This window comes from Eumetopias jubatus, unplaced genomic scaffold (assembly GCF_037043125.1).
Source record: "Eumetopias jubatus isolate StellerSeaLion01/CBP00866 unplaced genomic scaffold, mEumJub1_p1.0 scaffold_8, whole genome shotgun sequence".
Lineage (NCBI taxonomy): Eukaryota > Metazoa > Chordata > Mammalia > Carnivora > Otariidae > Eumetopias > Eumetopias jubatus.
The window spans coordinates 29879223-29903247 of record NW_028274814.1 but is presented as its reverse complement, the minus strand read 5'-3'; the positions used below and the strand labels follow the sequence as shown (position 1 = coordinate 29903247).

General features: G+C 38.9%; 1 protein-coding gene across 10 annotated transcripts in view; it reads right to left on the bottom strand.

The window, feature by feature from the left end:
* Window positions 1–23264, bottom strand: part of IL15RA (interleukin 15 receptor subunit alpha) — a 66235-nt gene extending 42971 nt beyond the window's left edge. For all 10 annotated transcript variants that reach the window (XR_003611023.2, XR_003611025.2, XR_003611026.2 and 7 more), the window contains exon 1: window positions 23066–23264. Coding sequence is in view for 7 of the 10 variants with exons in the window: in XM_028114613.2 (XP_027970414.1) it covers window positions 23066–23162 (97 nt within the window). In the remaining 3 variants the exon portion in view is untranslated. The remainder of the gene's footprint in view (window positions 1–23065) is intronic.
* Between the last annotated feature and the right edge of the window lie 761 nt (window positions 23265–24025).

Below are 24025 nucleotides of genomic sequence, written 5' to 3'. Positions count from 1 at the left end.
TAGGTTTTGTGTCTCTAGGGATTTGTTCGTTTCATCTAGGTTATCCAATTATTTGTATAAAGTTGTCCATAGTACTCTCTTATAATTCTTTTCAGTTCTATAGAATTGGTAGTAATGTCCACACTTTCATTTCTGATTTTAGTAATTTGTCATCTCTCTTTTTTTCTTAGTTCATCTAGCTAAAAGTTAGTCAATTTGGTTGATCATTTTGAAGAACCAACTTTTGGTTTCATTGATTTTCTTGTTTTTCTATTCTCTAGTTCATTTATCTCTGCTCTAATCTTTGTTATTTCCTTCCTTTTGCTAACTTTGGGTTTTCATTTGTTCTTTTTCTAGTGCCCTGAGGTATAAAGATAGGTTGTTGACTTTAGATCTTTCTTATTTTTTAATGTAAGCATGGATAGCTATAAATTTCCCCCTTGGCTCCACTTTTACTATATTCCATAAGTTTTGTTATGTATGTTTTCATTTTCATTCATCTCTAAGTATTTTCTAATTTCCCTATAATTTCTTCTTTGATCCTTTGGTTGTTTAAAAGTGTGTTGTCTAATTTCCACAATTTTGTGAATTTTCTTTTCTTTTTTTAAATTTTTTAAAATTAACATATAATGTATTATTTGTTTCAGGGGTACAGGTCTGTGATTCCTCAGTCTTACACAATTCACAGCGCCCACATTGTATTTACTCTCCCCAGTGTCCATCACCCAGCCACCCATCCCTCCCACCACCATCCACTCCAGCAAAGCTCAGTTTGTTTCCTGAGATTAAGAGTCTCCTATGGTTTGTCTCCCTCTATGGTTTCGTCTTGTTTCATTTTTCCCTCCCTTCCCCAATGATCCTCTGTCTTGGTTCTCAAATTCCTCGTATCAGTAAGATATGATACTTGTCTTTCTCTGATTGACTTATTTCGCTTAGCATAATACCCTCTAGTTCTATCCACATCGTTGCAGATGGCAAGATTTTATTTTTTGATGGCTGCATAATATTCCATTGTGTGTGTGTGTGTGTGTGTGTGTGTGTGTGTGAGTGTGTATATCACATCTTCTTTATTCATTCATCTGCTGATGGACATCTAGGCTCTTTCCATAGTTTGGCTATTGTGGACATTGCTGCTATAAACATTGGGGTGCATGTGCCCCTTCGGATCACTACATTTGTATCTTTGGGCAAAATACCCAGTAGTGCAATTGCTATTTTAAACTTTTTGAGGAACCTCCATACTGTTTTCCAGAGTGGATGCACCAGCTTGCATTCCCACCAACAGTGTAGGAGGGTTCCCCTTTCTCCGCATTCTTGCCAACATCTGTCATTTCCTGACTTGTTAATTTAGCCATTCTCACTGGTGTGAGGTGGTATCTCATTGAGGTTTTGATTTGTATTTCCCTGATGCCGAGTAATGTTGAGCACTTTTTCATGTGTCTGTTGGCCATTTGGATGTCTTCTTTGCAGAAATGTCTGTTCATGTCTTCTGCCCATTTCTTGATTGGATTCTTTGTTCTTTGGGTGTTGAGTTTGATAAGTTCTTTATAGATTTTGGATACTAGCCCTTTATCTGATATGTCATTTGCAAATATCTTCTCCCATTCTGTCGGTTGTCTTTTGGTTTTGTTGACTGTTTCCTTTGCTGTGCAAAAGCTTTTTATCTTGATGAAGTCCCAGTAATTCATTTTTGCCCTTGCCTCCCTTGCCTTTGGTGATGTTTCTAGGAAGAAGTTGCTGTGGCTGAGGTCGAAGAGGTTGTTGCCTGTGTTCTTCTCAAGGATTTTGATGGACTCCTGTCTCACATTTAGGTCTTTCACCCATTTGGAGTCTATTTTTGTGTGTGGTGTAAGGAAATGGTCCAGTTTCATTCTTCTGCATGTGGCTGTCCAATTTTCCCAACACCATTTGTTGAAGAGACTTTTTTCCATTGGACATTCCTCCTTTGTCGAAGATTAGTTGACCATAGAGTTGAGGGTCCATTTCTGGGCTCTCTATTCTGTTCCATTGATCTATGTGTCTGTTTTTGTGCCAGTACCAGTACCATACTGTCTTGATGATGACAGCTTTGTAATAGAGCTGGAAGTCCGGAATTGTGATGCCACCAGCTTTGCTTTTCTTTTTCAAGATTCCTCTGGCTATTCGGGGTCTTTTCTGGTTCCATACAAATTTTAGGATTATTTGTTCCATTTCTTTGAAAAAAATTGATGGTATTTTGATAGGGATTGCATTAAATGTGTAGATTGCTCTATGTAGCATAGATATTTTTACAATCCATGAGCATGGAACGTTTTCCTATTTCTTTGTATCTTCCTCAATTTCTTTCATGAGTATTCTATGGTTTTCTGAGTACAGATCCTTTGCCTCTTTGGTTAGATTTATTCCTAGGTAACTTATGGTTTTAGGTGCAATTGTAAATGGGATTGACTCCTTAATTTCTCTTTCTTCTGTCTTGTTGTTGGTGTATAGAAATGCAACTGATTTCTGTGCATTGATTTTATATCCTGCCACTTTACTGAATTCCTGTATGAGTTCTAGCAATTTTGGGGTGGACTCTTTTGGGTTTTTCACATAAAGTATCATACCATCTGCAAAAAGTGAAAGTTTCACTTCTGTGCCAATTCCAATACTTTTTATTTCTTTTTGTTGTCTGATTGCTGAGGCTAGGACTTCTAGTACTATGTTGAACAGCAGTGGTGATGGTGGACATCCCTGCCGTGTTCCTGACCTTAGGGGGAAAGCTCAGCTTTTCCCCATTGAGTATGATATTCACTGTGGGTTTTTCATGGATGGCTTTTATGATATTGAGGTATGTACCCTCTATCCCTTCACTGTGAAGAGTTTTAATCAAGAAAGGATGCTGTACTTTGTCAAATGCTTTTTCTGCATCTATTGAGAGGATCATATGGTTCTTGTTCTTTCTTTTATTCATGTATTGTATCACATTAATTGATTTGCAGATGTTGAACCAACCTTGCAGCCCAGGAATAAATCCCACTTGGTCGTGGCGAATAATCCTTTTAATGTACTGTTGGATCCTATTGGCTAGTATTTTGGTGAGAATTTTTGCACCCATGTTCATCAGGGATATTGGTCTGTAGTTCTCCTTTTTGATGGGGTTTTTGTCTGGCTTTGGGATCAAGGTAATGCTGGCCTCATAAAATGAGTTTGGAAGTTTTCCTTCCATTTCTGTTCTTTGAAACAGCTTCTGAAGAATAGGTATTAATTCTTCTTTAAATGTTTGGTAGAATTCCCCTGGGAAGCCATCTGACCCTGGGCTCTCGTTTGTTGGGAGATTTGTAATTACGGCTTCAATTTCCTTACTGGTTATGGGTCTGTTGAGGTTTTCTATTTCTTCCTGGTTCAGTTTTGGTAGTTTATATGTCTCTGGGAATACATCCATTTTTTTCAGATTGTCTAATTTGCCGGCATATAGTTTCTCATAATGTGTTCTTATAATTGTTTGTATTTCTTTGGTGTTCATTGTGATCTCTCCTCTTTCATTCATGATTTTATTTATTTGGGTCCTTTCTCTTTTCTTTTTGATAAGTCTGGCCAGGGGCTTATCAATCTTATTCTTTCAAAGAACCAGCTCCTAGTTTTGTTGATCTCTTCTACTATTCTTTTGGTTTCTATTTCATTGATTTCTGCTCTGATCTTTATTATTGCTCTCTCCTGCTGGGTTTAGGCTTTATTTGCTGTTCTTTCTCCAGCTCCTTTAGGTGTAGATTAGGTTGTGTATTTGAAACCTTTCTTGTTTCTTGAGAAAGGCTTGTATAGCTATATACTTTCCTCTTCGGATTGCCTTTGCTGCATCCCAAGGATTTTGAACAGTTGTGTTTTCATTTTCATTTGTTTCCATGAATTTTTTAAATTCTTCTTTAATTTCCTGGTTGACCCATTCATTCTTTAGTAGGATGCTCTTTCGCCTCCATGTATTTGAGTTCTTTCCAACTTTCCTTTTGTGATTGAGTTCTAGTTTCAAAGCATTGTGGTCCGAAAATATGCAGGGAATGATCCCAATCTTTTGGTACCGGTTGAGATCTGATTTGTGACCCAGGATGTGACCTATTCTGGAGAATGTTCCATGTGCACTAGAAAAGAATGTATATTCTGTTGCTTTGGGATGGAATGTTCTGAATATATCTGTGAAGTCCATCTGGTCCAGTATGTCGTTTAAAGTCTTTATTTCCTTGTTCATCTTTTGCTTAAATGATCTGTCCATTTGAGTGAGGGGGGTTAGAGTCCTCTACTATTATTGTATTGTTGTCAATGCGTTTCTTTGATTTTGTTATTAACTGGCTTATATAATTGGCTGCTCCCACATTAGGGGCATAGATATTTAAAAGTGTTAGATCTTCTTGTTGGATAGACCCTTTAAGTATGATGTAGTGTCCGTCCTCATCTCTTATTACAGTCTTTGGTTGAAAATCTAATTTGTCTGATATACGGATTGCCACCCCAGCTTTCTTTTGGTGTCCAGTAGCATGGTAAATGGCTTTCCACCCCTCACTTTAAATCTGGAAGTGTCTTTGCGTCTAAAATGAGTCTCTTGCAGACAGCATATCGATGGGTCTTGTTTTTTAATCCAATCTGATAGCCTGTGTCTTTTGATTGGGGCATTTAGCCCATTTACATTCAGGGTAACTATTGAAAGATATGAATTTAGTGCCATTGTATTCCTTGTAACGTGACTGTTACTGTATTTTGTCTCTGTTCCTTTCTGGTCTATGTTACTTTTAGCCTCTTTCTTTGCTTAGAGGACCCCTTTCAATATTTCTTGTAGGGCTGGTTTGGTGTTCAGAAATTCTTTTTGTTTATTCTGGAAGCTTTTTATCTCTCCAATTTCCATGACAGCCTAGCTGGATATAGCATTCTTGGCTGCATATTTTTCTCATTTAGTGCTCTGAATATATCATGCCAATCCTTTCTGGCCTGCCAGGTCTCTGTGGATAGGTCTGCTGCCAATCTAATGTTTCTACCGTTGTAGGTTACAGACCTCTTGTCCCAAGCTGCTTTCAGGATTTTCTCTTTGTCTCTGAGACTTGTGAATTTTACTATTAGATGTCGGGTGTTGACCTATTTTTATTGATTTTGAGGGGCTTCTCTGTTCCTTCTGGATTTTGATGCCTGTTTCCTTCCTATATTAGGGAAGTTCTGTGCTATAATTTACTCCAGTGTACCTTCTCCCCGCCCCTCTTCTTCTTCTTCTGGGATCCCAATTATTCTAATGTTGTTTTGCTTTATGGTATCATTTATCTCTCGAATTCTCCCCTCGTGATCCGGTAGTTTATCTCTTTTTTTCTCAGCTTCTTTATTATCAATCATTTGGTCTTCTATATCACTAATTCTCTCTTCTGCCTCGTTTATCCTCGCAGTTAGAGCCTCCATTTTTGATTGCACCTCATTAATAACCTTTTTGATTTTGACTTGGTTAGATTTTAGTTCTTTTATTTCTTCAGAAAGGGATTCTCTAGTATCCTCTATACTTTTTTCAAGTCCAGCTAGAACCTTTATACTCGTCATTCTGAACTCTAGTGCCAACATCTTACTAATGTCTGTATTGATTAGGTCCCCAGCAGTTGGTACAGCCTCTTGTTCTTTTTTTTTTTTTTTTTGAGGTGAGTTTTTCCGTCTTGTCATTTTATCCAGAAGAGAATAGATGAATGAGAGAACAAAATGTTAAAAAATGCTAAAAGGGTAACAACGACCCCGAGAAAAATATACACTAAACAAATCAGAAGAGATCCAAAACTTGGCAGGGGGAGGGGGAAGAAAGGGAAAAAAAAAAAAAGAATATGATCAGGCTGCTGAATATAATAGAGCCATACACTAGATTTTGGGTGTATTTTGGTCTGTTAAAAGAAATTGCCTCCCAATATTTTAAAGAAATTAAAACATATATATACACAAAATAAGGTAAATATGAAGGGATAGAATATGACTGTAAAGATGAAAATTAAAAAGGATTTTAAAAAAGGAATTGATAAGATAAGAAGTTGGTTGAAAAAAGAATGAAAAAAAATATAGAAAAAAAATAGAGAATGTGATCAGGTGGGAGACTAGGACAACGTCCTACACTAGATTTAGGGTATATTTTGATCTGTTAGAAGAAACTGTATGCCAAAATTTTAAAGAAAGAAAAACATATATATACAAAAAAGGTTAAATACAATGAAGGGATAGACTATGACTTAAAAATGAAAAATTAAAAAAGATTTTAAAAAAGGAATTGATAAGATGTTGGTTGAAAAAGAAAGGAAGAAAAATTCAACTAAAAAAAATAGAAAAAGAAAAATAAAGACAATTAAAAATATTAACTTTGAAAGACTAGAGAATCATGGGGAAAAAGCCATGAATTCTATGTGCTATAGTCCCCTAGCGCTGAGGTTCTGCTGTTCTCATTGGTCGGTAAACTTGGTCTTGGCTGGCTGTTCTTGCTGATCTTCTGGGGGAGGGGCCTGTTGCCATGGTTCCCAAATGTCTTTGCAGGAGGCAGAATTGCCCCACCCTTGTCAGTCCGGGCTAAGTGGTCTGCTGTGTTTGCTCCCAGGAGCTTTTGTTCCCTGCAAGCTTTCCGTGCAGCTTTGGAGGACCAGAGTGAAAATGGCGGCCTCCCAATCTCTGCCCTGGAGGAGCCGAGAACTCAGAGCCCCACTCCTCAGTGAGCACCCAGAGAAAAGCAGTCAATCACTCCCATCTCCCCAGTTTCTGGCTGCACTCTGTGCTCACCCGGCCTGTGACCAAGCGTTTCTATCTCTGGCACCCGACTCTGTGTGGAGTCTCCAAACCCAGCAGATCCCTGTGGTGCGCTCCCGAGCTGCTCCTCCTGGGGGAGGAAGGGGAGTCTCCCTGGATCTGCCACTTGTTGGGTCCCTGCTGGAGGAGCAGTGGCCCGACTGTGCTGCAGATCACGGTTTATGACAACCCCGAGCTGAGAGCCCATGCCTCGACTCCGTCTCTGCAGCCAGCTTCCCTGCTCCAATACCTGGGAGCTCTGCTGCACTCAGGCACCTCGGTCTTCCTGTGACCCCCAGGGTCCTGAGACCACACTGTCCTATCGAGTGTTCCACCCCCCGCTTAGCCATTGGAGCAACATCCCTCAGTGGAGCAGACTTCTAAAAGTTCCGATTTTGTGCTCCGCTGCTCTATCACTTGCCGGTAGCGGCTGATGGAGGCCCCCTCCCCTGCCGTGTATCTTCCCAAATATCGCCTCGGATTCACTTCTCTGCACACACTTCCTACCTTCCAGAGAGTGGTTGCTTTTTTGTTCAGGGAGTTGCTGCTATTCTTTTCTTCGCTCTCCTATTGAGTTTGTAGGTGTTCTGAGTGATTTGATTAACTATCTAGCTGAATTCCTGGGACCAGGAGAAATTTAGGTCTCCTCCTCCTCCGCCATCTTGCTCTTCTCCCCAGTTTTGTAATTTCCTAGTTTTCCTTCTGTTATTGACTTCTAACTTCATCCTGCTGTGATCAGATTAGATACTTTGTATGTCTTTTTAAATCTATTGAGACTTAATGTGTAGCCTAACATATGGTCCATCCTGGAAAATGTCCCATGGATTAAGAAGAATATATATTTTGGTGGTCAGTTATTAGATATATAAATGTTTATAAATGTTATATCTTCTTGCTATATCAAATATATATATAATGTCGTTTTTTGTCTCTAAACTTTATTGATTTAAAGTCTGTTTTGTCTGAAATTAGTTAGTATAGCCATCCCTACTCTCTTTTGGTTACTATTTTCATGGAATATCTATTTTGCATCTTTTCACTTTTAATCTATTTTTGTCTTAGGATCTTCAGTTTGTCTCTTATAGACAGCATATAATCAGATCAATGTGTGTGTGTGTGTGTGTGTGTGTGTGTGTGTGTGTGTGTGTCTTTGCCAGTCTCTGTTTTTCCATTAAAGAGTTTAATCCATTTACATTTAAAGTAATTACTGATAAGGAGGGACTTACTTCTGTCATTTTGCTCTTTGTTTTCTACGTGCCTTAGAGCTTTTTTTGCCCCTCATTTTCTGCATTACTATCTTTTTGTGTGTGTGTTTAGTCAGTTTGATGTCATGAAATGTTTAAATTTCTTAATTTCTTCTATGTATATTCAATAGCTATTTTATCTGTGGTTACCATGGGGATTACATTTAACATCCTAAAGTTATCATGCTCTAATTTGGATTCACACCAACTTAACTTCAATGACATAAAAATTCTGCTCATGTATAGCTCTGTCACAAAATCACATCTTTATACATTGTGTGCCCCAAAACATAAGCTAATAATTCTTCAAAATGCATTAGTCTTTTAAATTATGTAGAAAACAAGATTTGGAGTTACAAACCAAACTTACACTAATGTTACCTTTTATGCTAATTTTTTTCTTTAAATATATTAGTCTCTTAAATCATATAGAAAACAAAAATTACAGTTACAAACCATTGTTCAGTAATACCAGCTTCAATAATTGCCCATGAATTTACCTCTATTGAGATTTTTATTTCTCCATTCCGCTTCAAGCTATGTGCTAGTATCCTTCTGTTTTGCCTTTCAGGACTCTGAGCATATACTGTAGGTCAGGTTCAGTGGTAGTGGACTCCCTCAGCTTTTGCTTATCTGAGAATGTCCTAATTTCTCCCTGACTTTTGAAGGACAGTTTTTCTGGATATAGGATTCTCAGTTGGCAGTTCTTTTCTTTTAGCACTGTGAATATATTGGCCTGCTGCCTTCTGGCCTCCAAAGTTTCTGATGAGAAATATACTGATAATCTTACTGGGGAATTCCTTGTATATGATGATTTGCTTCTCTCTTGCTGCTTTCAAGATTCTCTCTTTGGCTCTGGCTTCTGAAAGTTTGATTCTATTGTGTCTTGGTGAAGGTCTCTGAGTTCATCTCACTTGAAGTTAATTGAGTTTCTTGGAGGTTTGTATTCATGTCTTCTATCAATTTTGGGAAATTTACCACCTTTATTTCTTCAAATATTCTCTCTGCTCCTATCTGTCTTACTTCTTCTTTTATGACTCACACAATGTTGGTCTCTTGATGGTGTCCCATAGTCCTCTTAGGCTCTGTTTACCTTTTTTCAGTTTTTTTCTTTCTGTTTCTCAGACTTGATCATTTCTGTGGTTTCCATCTTCATATTTGTTAATTCTTTCTTCTACCTCTTCAAATCTGCCTTTGAATCTCTCTAGTGAAATTGTCATTTGAGTTATTGTACTTTTCAGCTCCAGAATTTGTTTTTGGTTTCTTGTTAGGTTTTCCCTTTCTTTATTAATATTTCCATTTTGTTCATACATCATTTTCCTTGACTTTCTCCACATCTTCCTTTAGCTCTTTGAGGATCTTTAAGACAGGTGTTTTAAGTCTTTAAGGTCTAGTATATCTGCCATCTGGTCTTTTTCAGGGACAATTTCTGTTGATTTCTTTCTTTGTTTTGACTGGGTCATACTTTCCTGTTTCTTTCTATGACTTGTGATTTTTTTTTTAATTGAAAACTGAGCATTTGAATCTAATAGTGTGGTAACTCTGGAAACCAGTTTTGCCCATATCTCAGGGTTTGCTGTTATTTATTTGTTTATTTTTTTGATTGTTGCAGGCTGTCACTGTGCCAGGGGTCAGCCTGAGTTGTAATCTTAAGGTCTTCTCAGGTCCTTTCTAAACTTTTCTCTGAGCTTGCATGGTCACTTTCTATTTTTCCCTGAATATGCAGTTGTTTATGAATGTCTTAGTCTTTAATGTCTGGCTCCCAAAAGGAGGGGATAGGAAAAAAGAATGGGGGCGCTGGGGAGGGTGCTGGCTCTCTAAATTCCCCTGGAAGTCACTTCAACTGGTTTGGGAGGGGCTTGCAGCAACAGGGAGAGTTGCAGCAAAATGGCTTCCCACCTCTTTGGCAGCACATCTGTGATCAGAAGCACCCATCAGCAATACAGCATAGATCCCTGGTATTTATAGGACAGGGTCCTTTTTGCCCTACCCTGGCTCCTGCAAGCTGTGTGCAGGCTTCTCCAGGAACACACGCACAGCTGCCTGCCATGTGGCTGCAGGTGGCCCATGGGTGTAAGGAGCTGAAACTGACCACGGTTTACCTTCCAAATCTCCCCTGGAAGTTGCAAACTTTCAATATATTCCAGAGTTCCAAAATAGTTCTATCAGACAGATTCTGCCAATGCAACTATTGTCTAGGTGAGTAAACAGAGTCTTGATACTTCCTACTCTACCATCTTCCCAGAATCCTACTTCACCCTACTGTTTTGAATAAATGTTTCTTTGGGTATACAGTTCTACACAGATGGTTTTTGTCCTCAGCACTTTGCTACTTTGTAGCTTTTAATGTTGGTGTTTTACTAAAAAGCCCACTGTGTGTCTAATTCTTGTTTCTTTGTTAGTAATTTATTAGCAATTTGTCTTTTCTCTCAGGATACTTAAGATCGTCTCTGTTTTGGTGCTCTGCAGTTGTTCTTGGTATGGGTTTCTTTTTGTTTATCTTTCTACTTATTTAGGTTTCTTTCAAAAAGATTTATGATTTTCTACATAAGGGAGTGATGTATCTGTTGATTTATTCCTAGGTAATTAATTTGGGGCAGGAAGGTGTGCTTTGTAAATGTCATCTTTTAAAAAATATATATTATCGAAATGCTTTTTGCAGGTACAAAGAAAGAATATTGATTCTTGAATATTGACTTTTAATTTAGCAATCTAGCTCAATCCTTAATAATTTATCTGCAAATTATTATGATAGAATAACAATCATATGTCTGAGAATAATGAGAGCTTGAAAAGTTCTTTTCCAATATATATAATGTTTGTTTATTTTGTCTTGCTATATTGGTTGGGACTTCTTGTTGAAGAGGAGGGGTTATAGTGTGAAACTTTGTCTTGTTCCTGTTTTGAAAGGGAATCTTCAAGTTTATCTATGCTATTTCTTCTTGAGTTAGTTTTGGTAAATTGTTTTTTGTTTGTTTGTTTATTTTTGGGGGGGGGCAGAGGGAGAGGGAAAGAGAATCTTAAGCAGGCTCCATGCTGGGTGTGGAGCCCAATGCAGATTTGATCATGACCTGAGTGGAAATCAAGAGTTGGACACTTAACCACCCAGGCATCCCAGTAAATTGTTTGTTTGTTTTTAAATAAGGATTTGTCATCTATACTTTCAAACTTATTAGTATGAAAGTATTTTAAATGTTTTATTTATATCCTCTTTTACATGCCTAATATTGTTTGTTTATGCATTCTCTTTTATTCTCGATTAATTCTCCTAGAGGTTTGTTCATTTTAGTAGATTTTTCAAAGAACCAACTTTTGGATTTGTTGCATCTCTCTAATGTACATCTGTTTTCAGTATTATTTATATCTGTTTTTATCCTTATTTTTTTGCTCCTACTTCTATTGGACCTATTCTGCTTTTTTTAAAAAGATTTTATTTATTTATTTGACACAGAGAGAGAAAGAGCACGAGTGTGGGGGAGGAGGGGCAGAGGGAGAGAGAGAAGCAGACTTCCCACTGAGCAAGGAGCCCAGTGCAGGATTTGATCCCAGGACTCTGGGATCATGACCTGAGACAAAGGCAGACGCTTACTAACTGAGCCACTCAGGCACGACCCCTATTGTATTTTTTAATAATATCTGTAGTTGGATGCTTAGCTCATAATGTGTGGCTTTCCTTATTTTCTAACGTAGGTACTCACTGCTCTAGGTTTCCAGAAGATGGTGTTTCATGCTTTTGTTTTGCTTTGTCCCAGTTAATTTTCTAGTTATTTTTTTTTTCTGACTTGTATTCCTTGTGGTCAGAGAAGTTGGTCTATATGATAACTATCATTTGAAATGTATCGAGGCTGATTTTATGGCCTGGCAACACATAGTCAGTTTTTATAAATGTTCTCTGTGTGTTTGAAATGAATCTGTGTTATTCAGTTGTTAGACAATTTGATCAAGCTTGTTAATTGTTTTCACAACTTTTGTATTCTTACTGATTTATTTGCACATTTGATTCATCAAATACTTAGAGAGGTATGTTAAAAATTTCCATTATGATTGTATACTTGTTAATATATAATTATATATATATTATAATAGTTCTGATCATTTTTGACTCATATATTTTGAGGCTGTGCTTTAGAATTGTTACCATTCCATGTTAAGCGACCTATCTCTATGTGGCGATTATACTACCTCTTTAACATGCATCCTTGATAACGTGGAGAAGTTAACTGATAGCCACAGCCTTCTCCCCAGCAATACAAGAACCTTAGAGATGCTTTAATGCCATTACCTGTTATTATTTTCTCTTCCTTTGAGTCTTTATTTCACTATCTTTCTTAAATGACAGTTTTGTGCAGCATAGAATTCTGCATTAGCAGGTAGTTATACTTTCCTTCCATATTCCACTGCTGTTGTTGAGGATTTAGCCATCGCTCAAATTTGCATGACTTTGTTGATTTTTTTTTTTTTTTTTAGAATTAGACAGTGAAGCCATCTGGGCCTGGAATTTTTTGTTGGAGTTGTTTTAAACTACAACTTTAACTCTCTAAGATATAAGACAACTCAGGTTATTCCTAATGGGCTTTCATATTTGAGTTTCAATGACTTTGTCCATTTTACCTAAGTTGTCATATTTACAGCCATAAAGTTATTCAAAATAAAACTTTATGACCCATCTGATATTTGTAGAACCTGCAGTGATGTTCCTTTTCCTTCACAATGTTTCATTCCCAATGTAGTTCATGTTTATTCATTTTTCTTCTTGATCAGTCTGGCTAGCGATTTACACTGTTATTGATCTGTTGAAATAACCAGCCTTTAGTTTAATTGATATTATCTTTTGTTTTTCTGCATTCAATTTCATTGATTTCTGCTTTTATCATTATCATTTCCTTCCTTCTGCTTAAGGTTAATTTGTTCATTGTTGTCTGGTTTCTTCAGGTAGAAGCTTAGATCACTGACTTGAGACTTTTCTTCTTTTCTAATACAAGCACTTAATATGATTAATTTCTTTCTAAGATATCTTTTAACTGAGTTCCACAAATTGTAACTTATTTAAATGTATTTTATTATCATTTTCAACTAAAAATATTTTCTATTTTCCCACAGGTTATTTATAAGTGTTTTGTTGAATTTTGACATACCTGAGGATTTTCCAGATATTTTTCTGTTAAGGCATTCTAATTTAATTCCATTACATATTCTATGTAATTTCAGTGATTTGGAATTTGTTGAGGTTTGCTTTATGGCCCACAGTATATGGTCTCTCTTGGTGAATATTCCACATGTATTTGAAAAGAATGTGTCATAGGGGTCTTCTGTAAATGCCACTTAGATTAAAGTTTTGATCTTCTATATATTTACTGGTGGTTTTTTTTTTTTTTCTCTATTAGTTTTTTTTTTTATTACTGAAGGAATAGTGTTAAAGTCTCTAACTATAATCCTGGATTTGTATTTCACTTCCTTCAATTCTATCAGATTTGCCTTATGGATTTTGAAGCTACATTGTATAGGTGCAAACACAATTAGGATTTCTATGTCTTCTTGGTGAATTAACCCTTTTATTATGTAATGTCCCTCTTTATCCCTGGTAATATTCCTTATGATGTCACTTTGTTTGCTATTAATACAAATACTCCAGATTTCTTCTGATTATTGTTTGCACAGTATATCTTTTCCCATCCTTTTTCTTTGGACCTATCTTTGCCTGTATATTCAGAGTTGTTATTTTGTAGTCAGCATATAGTGGAGCTTTTTTATTTTTTTAATTTAATTGAAGAATCTCTATTTTTTAATTGGTCTGGTTAGATCACTTGTATTTAATGTAATTATTGATGTGGCTGGATTTAAGCCTATCATTTTGCTATTTTCTATTTGTTCCATCTGATCATTGTTCATTTTTCCTCTTTCCTGACTGTTTTTGGATTGACTATTATTTATTATCCCACTTTATCTTCACCATTGGCTTATTTTATGTACCTCTTTAAATTATTTTTAGTGGTTTCACTAAAGTACACAGTATACATCTTTATTTTATCAAAGGCTACCTTCAAATAATATTACAGCACCTCACATATAGTTAAGAACTCTACCAATGCATACTTATAATTTCTCCCTCCCATTTTTTTGCTGTCATACATTTTACTTTTACATATTCTATAAACACAATACTTCGCTATTTTTGCTTTAGACAGTCAAATATTTTTAGAGTGATTTAAAAGAACAAATATATTTTATTTACTTCCATTTTAACTATTTCCAGAGCTTTTCTTTTTAGAGATCCAAGTTTCTGTTTAGGATTACATTCCTTTTGCCTAAAGAATTTTTTTTAAATGTTTCTGAAAGCCTAAGTCTGCTGGTGATTAATCCTTTCACTTTTTGTTTGTCAGAGAGTCTTTATTTTGCTTTCAGTTTTTGAAAGATAACTGGTTATCCTCATTATAGAATTCTGGCTTGACAGGTTTGTTTTGTTTTGTTTTGTTTTAGCATTTTAAAGATGATCCATTTTCTTATGGCTTGAATACTTTCTGGTAAGAAGTCTGCTCTAATTCTTATCTTCATTCTTCTGTGTGTAATATATCTTTGTCCACTTTATCACAGTTTTTCTTCATCTTTGCTTTTCAGTGGTTTGAATACAATGTGTTTAGATGTGGGGGTGTTTTGGATGGGAGAGGGGTGGACATTTATCCTGTTTGATGTCCTCTGAGCTTCCTGGATCTGTGACTTAATATCTTTTATAAATTTGGGGACATTCTCAACTATTATCTCTTCAAATATTTCTTCTGCTCCATTCTCTTTTGTTTCTGGAATTCTGGTTACACATATAGTAGACCATTTTCTGTTGTCCTATAGCTCTTGGATACTTTGTCTCACATTATTTTCTCTCTCACTTTTTCTCTTTGTGTTTCTATTAGAGTAATTTCTACTGACCTATAATCAAGTTTATTGATTCTTTCCTTGGCTGCACCAAGTGTTTTGATAAGCCTGTGGAAACCTTTCTTCATCTCTATTACGGTTTGTTTGGTTTCTTTTTCATTTCTAACATTTCCATTTGACACTTTCTTATGGTTTCCACCTCTCAGCTGAAATTCCCCATTTGTTCAGAAATACCATCCATCCTTTCCACCAGAGCCTTTAACAGGTTAGTGATATTTATTTTAACTTGCAGTCTCATAGTTCTGATTTTTGGGGTCATCTCTGAATCTTGCTTATTGTTTTGTCCCTTGATAATGGGATTGTGGTGGTGGTGTGTTTTTGTGTGTCACATAATTTTTGACTGAATGCTGGACTATGTGTGTAGAACTGAGGTAAAATACTATTTATGCCTGAAAACTTCTCTGGCTAGACTGACAGAGTGGGGGAATTGAGTCGGTCTAGTCAGTTGTTGAATTGGGTTTGGATTTTGTTGTGCTAAGTTTGCCTTCAGAACACCACTGGCTCCAGATTCCTCTGGTGTTATCTTGTGCTTAGGGTGGGTGCTGGAGGGCCAGAGGGTTTTTCTGTGTTCCTAATCCACCCTCATCTTTCAGTCCTTCTCTATGTATCTAAACCCCGAGAGGAAATCTCCACACTCTTGCCCACCACACCCTCTGCGGTTGACTGCTGTGCTTGTTACTTGGTGCTTGCTTGCCTGGAGTCAGGAGAAGTTTTCTGTTGTCCTAATTTTGCCAGTCTTCGGCAGGCCCTGTGTGTCTGCCTCTCGGGGTTGGAGCTTTCAGTTATATTGCATCTTACTTCCTTGCAGTCAACTTCTCCCCTGTATCTTTACAGGTTTTGTGTAGGAAAAAGCTTCTTTCCCCTTATCCCATAGTAGTGGACCTCCAGTGGTATTGGTATAGGATCCTGAGCCAGGACCAAGTATGAGTGGGTTGATTTCTGAACCTGCTATCCTGTTCCATTGATATATTTGTCTACTTGTTAATCTTGACAGAATACCGCACTGTCTTGGTTATGGTAGCTTTCTAATAAATCTTTGGTAATCAATTCCAAAGTTGAGTTTGGTCCTTTACTGAATTTTAGAATCAGTATATCAGTTTCTACCAAAAAAAAAAAAATCCTGTTGAAAGTTTGATTGAAATTGCATTAAATCTACAGATCAAGTTGGGGAAGAAGTGACATCTTAATAATATTGAATCTTCTCAATATCCATAAACACAGTATCTCTCTCAATTTATTCAAATCTTCAGTAATTTATCTGAGAAATGTTTTATCATTTTTGGTTACTGATTTTGTACTTTTTTTGTCAGATGTATTCCTAAATATTTCCTTTCTTTATGTCAACACAAATGGTGTTTTTTCAAATTTTTCCAATTTTTTCAATTTCTAACTGCTTGTTGCTAGTATTTTATATATTGATATTTGTAAGTTAATTGTGTATTCTGCAATTTTGCCAAACTCACTTATTCTAAGAGCATTTTTGTGGATTCGTAGGATTTTCTATGGAGATAATCATGTCATGAGATTGAGTATATTTCATGATTTCATTTTATACACTTTGTTGGCTTACTAACTATAATTCTTTTGATTGTATGATTTTGGTGGCTGCTTTAGGGCTCATGGTAAATGTCTTTACCTCATCTCAGTTCACCTTCAAGTGACATTATACCGCTTCACATATACAGTATAAGAACCTTAAGCACTGTCCTTCCATTTCTCTTCTCACAGCCTTTGTGCTATTGTTGTCATACATTTTGCTTCTACGTATATTATAAACACCAAAATAGATTATTTTTTTGCTTTAAATAGTTGATATGTATTTTATTGGGTCTAGATTTTAATAGATATTTGCTCTATATTATTCATCATTTCTGGGTGTTTTGTAGCAAGAGGATTTTTCAGAATATCTACTCTGTCATTCTGCTGGAAAAGGAAATCTACTAGTGGTCTAAGTAGATTGTGAACAGACCTCAAAGAAAGATAATAATTGATACTTGAATGCACAAGGATATCAATGTACTAAAGCCAGCCCTATCAGCCACCTGATGGCCCATTATTTACGCCACAAAGCTGGACTCTCTCATAAGGACGCTGGAGATAATACATTTGTATCAATAACGCTTCTTCCTAGAGACCCCAATCACATCTTTTGACACTTCAATTATAACTTCTCTATATATTTTCTCATAACATTATTCCTTAGATATTCCACATAAGCAAGTGTTGTCTTATTTACAGTATTGTGAGCTCTTTGGAGGTGGTGAATATATCTCAAAGTTCTCTGGTACTCCCACAGTGCTAAGCCTGGTATGTGATAGGTACCTTCTGGGGTTAGTGGCTTATGAATATACAGAGAGGAATGGATGAAATAATGTAAATAGTTGTAAACCTAAGGTTCCGGGATTTTAGAAACTCTTAAGTAGCCAAAACAAACAAACAAACCCATATACAAGTCCTAGTGATCATAAATGAAGTCACCAAAATAGTGTGTAGGGCCACACCTTTCTCTGCTTTGCAGAACTTGTGAATCAGACTTCTTTATCAGATCACCTTACACAGTCTAATATAGTAAGTATCCTTGGCCTACTCTCATATCCAGAGTTCAAAAGGTATCGTGTTAGCATGCCCCTCCCATTCTTTGAGGAGAGTCAGAATCCATTTCAATATTTTTTTTCTCTTATTCTACCATATATATGTCTACAGCATGCTAAGTGTGGTAGGAAGTATCAGGTGTAATTTCCCCTTCAAGAAGCTCACCGTGACACTGATGCATCGAAAACATAAAGGCCTCTGGGATCACAGCAATCCACTTTCCTTCATTATTTTTCTACCTGAAATGCCAACCAAGCCAACACGTTCATTTCCTTTGGCATTCACTGTAAATACGCGCTCTACCCAGGTCATTATCTTTAACTCATCAATTCTGTTCTTTATCTCTCAGGCTCCCTAACTGAAATTCCCAGCCCCCATTTTGTGTGGTAGATGAATTCATCTTGGTTGGGGTCTTTAAGTATTGTTTTATAAGGGCTTGGAACAGTTGAGTGGCTGTAAGCTGAAGAGCAAACAAAAGGGAAAGAGTGAAATACACTCTATGCTTGTAAGACTCAAGAGGAAATCTGCCCCCTCCTCTCTTCCTTATTGAGACTGTCTCAGTTCAAGATTTCATCACCATTTACAGGAACTGTTGCAAAAGTCTCCAGCTTGGCTGCCTGCCTCCAGACCCTTTTGCCTACAGTTTACTCTTCACATTCTTTACAAGAGTAACCTTTCCACCATGCTGGTCCAGTAATGTCCCTCCTGCCCAGAGACCTTCAGTGGCTCCCTACTGCTCAGAAGAAAATCAAGTCTTTCCTAGTAGAAAACATTCAAATAACATCAACCATGCATAATGAGTAGCAGGGATATGACTCTGAGTATATACACTAGGGGATTTTATACATTTATTTATGTAGTTACACACTATTTAGTAAAATCAATTTGGCAAAAGTGCTTTAGCCCAAAACAAGTTAGTTGAAGTGATGATTTGATTGAAAAAGAATATCCCCAGAAGCATTTCTGCCACCTTTTTTTAGACTTTGAGTTTTCCCTTGCCCTTTTTGTTCTCTATAGCTTATTTTCATCCAGTTGTTCCTACTGTGTGCTTTTTAGAACATCAAACATTTTGAAACAACCTAAATATCCAGCCTACACACAGCTCTAGCAATAAGTCACCAAACTGTAAACAAATTGTAAAATATTATAAAATGTAAAATGTATGCACAAATGCTATATATGGTGACTTTATAGTTCTAGAACCCTAAATTGGTTCCAATTTGCAAAATTTATAAAGTCATGAAAACATTGCCAAACAAGATCTGCTGTAATTAGATAAAAATGGTTCTGAAAAAAAAACCCAAATTCTATAACTTTTTTTGAGCTACTTCTTTTGTAGTTTTATTTTCTTTTTACAAAGCCAATTTAAATTATGACCGAAAAATAAGAAAAGGCAGACAATTACACACACACACACACACGTGCGCACGCGCGCGCACACGCATACAACCCATGGTGTCTCCCTACTCAGTGATAGCTACTTCTAGATCTTCTAGTAAAAACTGAATAATATGATGCATATTATTTGAAAGAACTGCATTTAATTTATGCAGTCCTCCACTGTTGAACATCTAGGTTGAGTTCAATAAATCCCATATTTTGTGCATTTAAGTTTTTACGACTTTTTTTGCTATGAGTAGCAGCACAAAACAATAATAACTAGATAAAATTGATCTGAAATAGAAAATGAAAGGTTTGGGCAAAACTGCCCAGAATTCTGAAAAATGGTTTTAAAAATGTTTAAAGACACAAAAGTTGTAAAACCCCAAAGCACGCTAATACCTGTACAACAGAACTCAAGTTGGTGAGATATATTTATCTTCAAACAAATCCTCATCTTTAGCTGCCTTTGGCAAATCATCTGCAGCCTTTCAGGTTGTGAGGATCTTTAAGAAGTAAATTACTTCTTGCCCAAGATGACGGGTTTCCCCTCCTAAAATGCCTTTTGACTGAGGACAGATAACAGCAATTTGCTGCATCTGTTAGTATGGCAAACTAGCAGAAACATATCTGAAACTATATTATTTGTTTCACTGGTGATAAGGAATGGGCTTCTCTCTATAATTTCTGATCAGGATCATAGCACCAAGTAGCAAATTTAATAATTTGTATCCACTTCCCTTCCAAGCTCATTTAAAAACATTAGGTGCAGGCTCTTCTGTTAGCCCTCTGGTCATCTTTACCCTAATACTACATTGTCTTGATTACTGTAACCTTAAAATTCTTAAAATCAGAATGTTACTTCTCCAACTTAGAGAAAGTTGTTTTTCAAAGTTGTTTTGGCTATACTGGGTCTTATGCATTTCCATGAGAATTTTGGAATCAGTTTGTTAATTTTTGCAAGAAAGCTTGTGGAATTTGGACTTGGGGGCGGAATATGGTTACCTTAGCAATACTGATTTGTCCAGCCCATGAGCATTGTATATGTCTCCATTTGTTTCGGTCTGCTTTAATTTCTCTCAGCAGTGGTTTGTGGTTTTTAGTGTACAGGTCTTTCTCATCTTTTGTCAGATTTATCCATAAGTGGTTCATACTTTTTGATGCTATTGCAAAAGTTGCATATATTTTTAAGTTTCAACCAATTGCTCATTGATAATGGATAGAAATATAATTGGTTTTCATGGACTGATGTTTTGTCTACGGTGACCAACACTTATATGAACATCTGATGTTCAAAATAGGTGTAAGAGCAATTCCGCTGAGATCATCTTTTCAACAAATAGTGCTGGGACAATTGGATATCCATATGCAAAAAACCCTGAAACCAAGCCAACATGGAACTTTCAATCCACACTTTATATTATATAAAAAATTAATTCAAAATGATTCACAGACAGAAATGTAAAATCTTAAAGCTATAAAACATCTAGAAGAAAACCTTTGTGACCTTGAGTTAGGCAAAGATTTCTTAGAGATGACACTGAAACCGTAATACATAAAAGAAATAAACTGAACTTAAAGTTAAAATTTTCTCTTCTTCATCAGACACTGTTAAGAGAATGAAAAGACAAGCCACAGACTCTGAGAAAATATTTGCACATTGTATCTGATAAAGGTCTTGTATCCCAAATATATAAAGAACTCTTGAAACTCAATAATTCAACAGCTCAGTTTTTAAAAGGGCAAAAGGTGGAACCAGACGCTTTAGCAAAGAAGAGTATTTGATGGCAAATAAGCACATGAAAAGATGCTCAACATCACTGGTTATTAGGAAAATGCAAATTAAAAACTATGAGAAGAAAATACAAGAGTCCATTACACACCTATTAGAATGGGTACAAATAAAGAGATTGACCAACCACACACACACACACACACACACACACACACACACACACACACAGATTGGTAAATATATGAGGTGATGAATGTGTTAACCTTATTGTGGCAATCAGTCATTTCACAATATGTACATATACTAAATCATCATGTTGTACACCTTAAGCTTACACAATGTTATATGTCAATTATATCTCAATAAAGCTGGAAAAAAATTTTCAAGGAAAAAAAAAGAAAGACTGGCCCTACCAAGTGCTGACAAGGATGTGAAGGCATTGGAACTCACACACCACTGGTGAGAATGTAAAAATTAAACACACACATGTCATATGATTCAGCCATTCTGCTCCCACTGTCTCTACCCAAAAGAAATGGAAGCCTGTGTCCACACAAAACTGACATGTGAATGTTCATAACAGCTTTAAGTGTAACAGCCCCAAACCAGAAACAACCCAGACGTCCAGTAACAACCGAGTTGGATGAACAAAATGGTGTGATACCCATGCAATGAAATACTTCTCAGCAATAAAAAGGAATGAACTATTGATACAGATTACAAGATGGAGGCAGAATTCTCAGAGCAATTACTATGACTGAAAGTAGCCAGACAAGAAAGAGTACATTTTGTATGACTTCATTTATATAACATTCTAGAAATGACAGCAAGTCAAAAGTGACTGAAATCCCACGGTAGTGGCCTGGGGGATAGGGCTGGGTGGGAGATAAGCGTTACTCAGGACAAGAGGAAATTTTGGTAGTGATGATTATATTTACCTTCATGATCGTGATGGTTTCATGAGTGTATACATTTACCTCTAAACGTATCAAATCATGTAATTAAATGTATGAAGTTTATTATCTATTGTCTCTCACTAAACCTGTTCAAGAAACACTGAGAAACACCAGGAGCTGCAGAATAGTAGCAGTACCTTTGTGAGGTCAAAAACAAGACTGTGGGCGGTGAGCTTTGGAGGTCTTGCCTGCAGAGTTCTCTGCACTTGCTGGGCTCTGACTAAAGCTGCATCTCACTTTCACACTGTGCTGGTCAAGTTGCCCCAGTCGTCTAGCTACTGGGCCCACTGGCTAGGGAGATGAGAGGAACGACCAGGTCACCAACATAAGTCAGATTCTCAGATGGGGTGGGGGGGAAGCCATAGTCTCAAGAAAATAAAACTTCATGAAACCCTGCAGAGCTACAGGGTTCACACCAAGCCAGCAAGCAGCTACTGTGGATGGGTACCTCTGATCAAGTACTCGGTAGATAGATTGGCCCGACTGGATGTAAACTATTGGGAGTCCTGCCTTAAAACACACACACACACACACACACACACACACACACACGAGAGAGAGAGAGAGAGAGAGAGAGAGAGAGAGAGAGAGAGAGAGAGATCATGGGGTTAACTAACTCTTGGAGAATCTATGAGTGGGCTTTAGTGGGTCCCGGGCCCCGAAACTAGATGCATGTGCATTCACGCATTTTTCTGGGGAGAGGGTTCCTGGCTTTCCTCGGACCCTCAGATTGCTCCCTGACTGTAAGAAGCGCCCACAAGGATAAAGCCAGACCATCTACCCTTTCTCCTCCCTCCTCTCTAGCTCCCCGGAATGAAAACCTATGAGTCACTCATTCGGTTCTTCCTGCGTAGATTACATTATGCGACGTTCATCTGGAATACACCGAGCCACCACTGGCTTTATTTCTTCCCCCTTTGCCTGACAGCCCCACCACTCCCGCGCCCTTCCACGCCCTTCCACGGTTTCCTGCTGCTGAAGAAGTTGGAGTGGTTTCCAGGTCCCTCGCGAGTGCAACCTGCCCAACACGTTTTTTCTCCTCAGAGACGCAGTCTCTACCCCATCCCGCCGCCACCCATTCGTATTATTCTCTTTGGTTTGAGGGTAGAGAGCAGGTCGCTTTCCTTCCCCTGTGGGCACTGCACGCGGTGCAGCGTCTGCACAGCTTTCCTCGTGGGGCTCGCAGAACCGCCTGCACGCATTTCTCTCAACTGCTGGGAAACTCCCACCCGGAACCCCCACTGCAAACCCCGCACCTTCCCTTCGCCTCGGACACCGCGAAGACGTGGAACCCAAAGCCTGGCCACACGTCTCCCTTCCCTGGGGGACCCCGCAAGCTGCGGTGGGTCGGCTCCTGGCGCTGCGCTCCCCACCGCTGCTTCCACGTGTCCCCGAGCGCGGGCGCAGCGCCCTTTCCTGGGCGCCGAGTCGCGGCCGCGGTAGGTGGGGCGCCCCGGCCGCCCCCCGTCACGCCGCGCCCCCCTGCCGCGCCAGGGACGCACGCCTCTCCCTACCCGGCGTCGCCGGCCCGAGAGTCAGCAGCAGCTGCAGCAGCGACAGTAGCGCGGGGAGGGCGCTGACCCTGCAGCCAGACAGCCGCCACCCGGCCATGGCCCGAGCCGGGCCCTGGGCTCGCAGCGGCCCGGACGCCCCGCCGGCCGCGCGGGCAGATGCCCGACAGTGCCGGAGGAGGTGGCGGGCGCAGCTCCCGGGACTTGCTGTCCCGCGAGTCGCATTCGCTTTCGCTTTTGCTTTAGCCCCCGGAGGGCTGGGGAGAGGTGAGAAGCAGTGACAGATCCGTGACTCAGCATTCCCACCCCCTCCTCTCGAAAAAGCCCCGGCCGCCGCCGTGCCCCCAGCGCAGCCACCCGCGTCCCCGGAGCGCCGCTGGCTGAGCGGAGCGGGGACCCTGACCGTCTCCTGCAGAGGCCTGGGGTCCTCCCCCTCCTCTTCTCTCCTCGGCCCTGGGGACCCCAGAAGTAAGTCCATTTGGTCCTGTGTCCCGTCGCAGAGGGAGTCGGCACCATCGGGAAGCAAACTCTTACCAGTGAGCACGGCGGGTGGGCGTTCACACCTGCTTCTGCGGCGCCGGGTCACTTCCCTGCGCTTGTCTCCGCCTGTTACTCGGACTTCGACGTCCCAAGTGTCCGTGCTCTGCCCGGCTGGCGGGCGAGTGGCCCTGTGCGCCACTGGTCCCTCCGGCCCGGGTGGCCGCGGAGGTGTCGCCGCTCTGTGGCTGGTCGGGAGTCCTGCCCCCTGTGCCACCTGCTCACGCCTGCTGCACCCCTGGCAACAGCACTTTGCCTTAATCCAGTCGCGAATTTCTTCCCCAAGAAAATGTCAGACCCTTGAAGGGGGCGCGGGAGGGAGGAGAAGGCGAAGGGCCTGACAGTTACTCCTCTCCGCGCCTTAGTGCCTCTCTTCGGACGAGTTCTCTGCCGTCTTGCTCTTTTGCGGGTGGGGTTTTTTGTTTT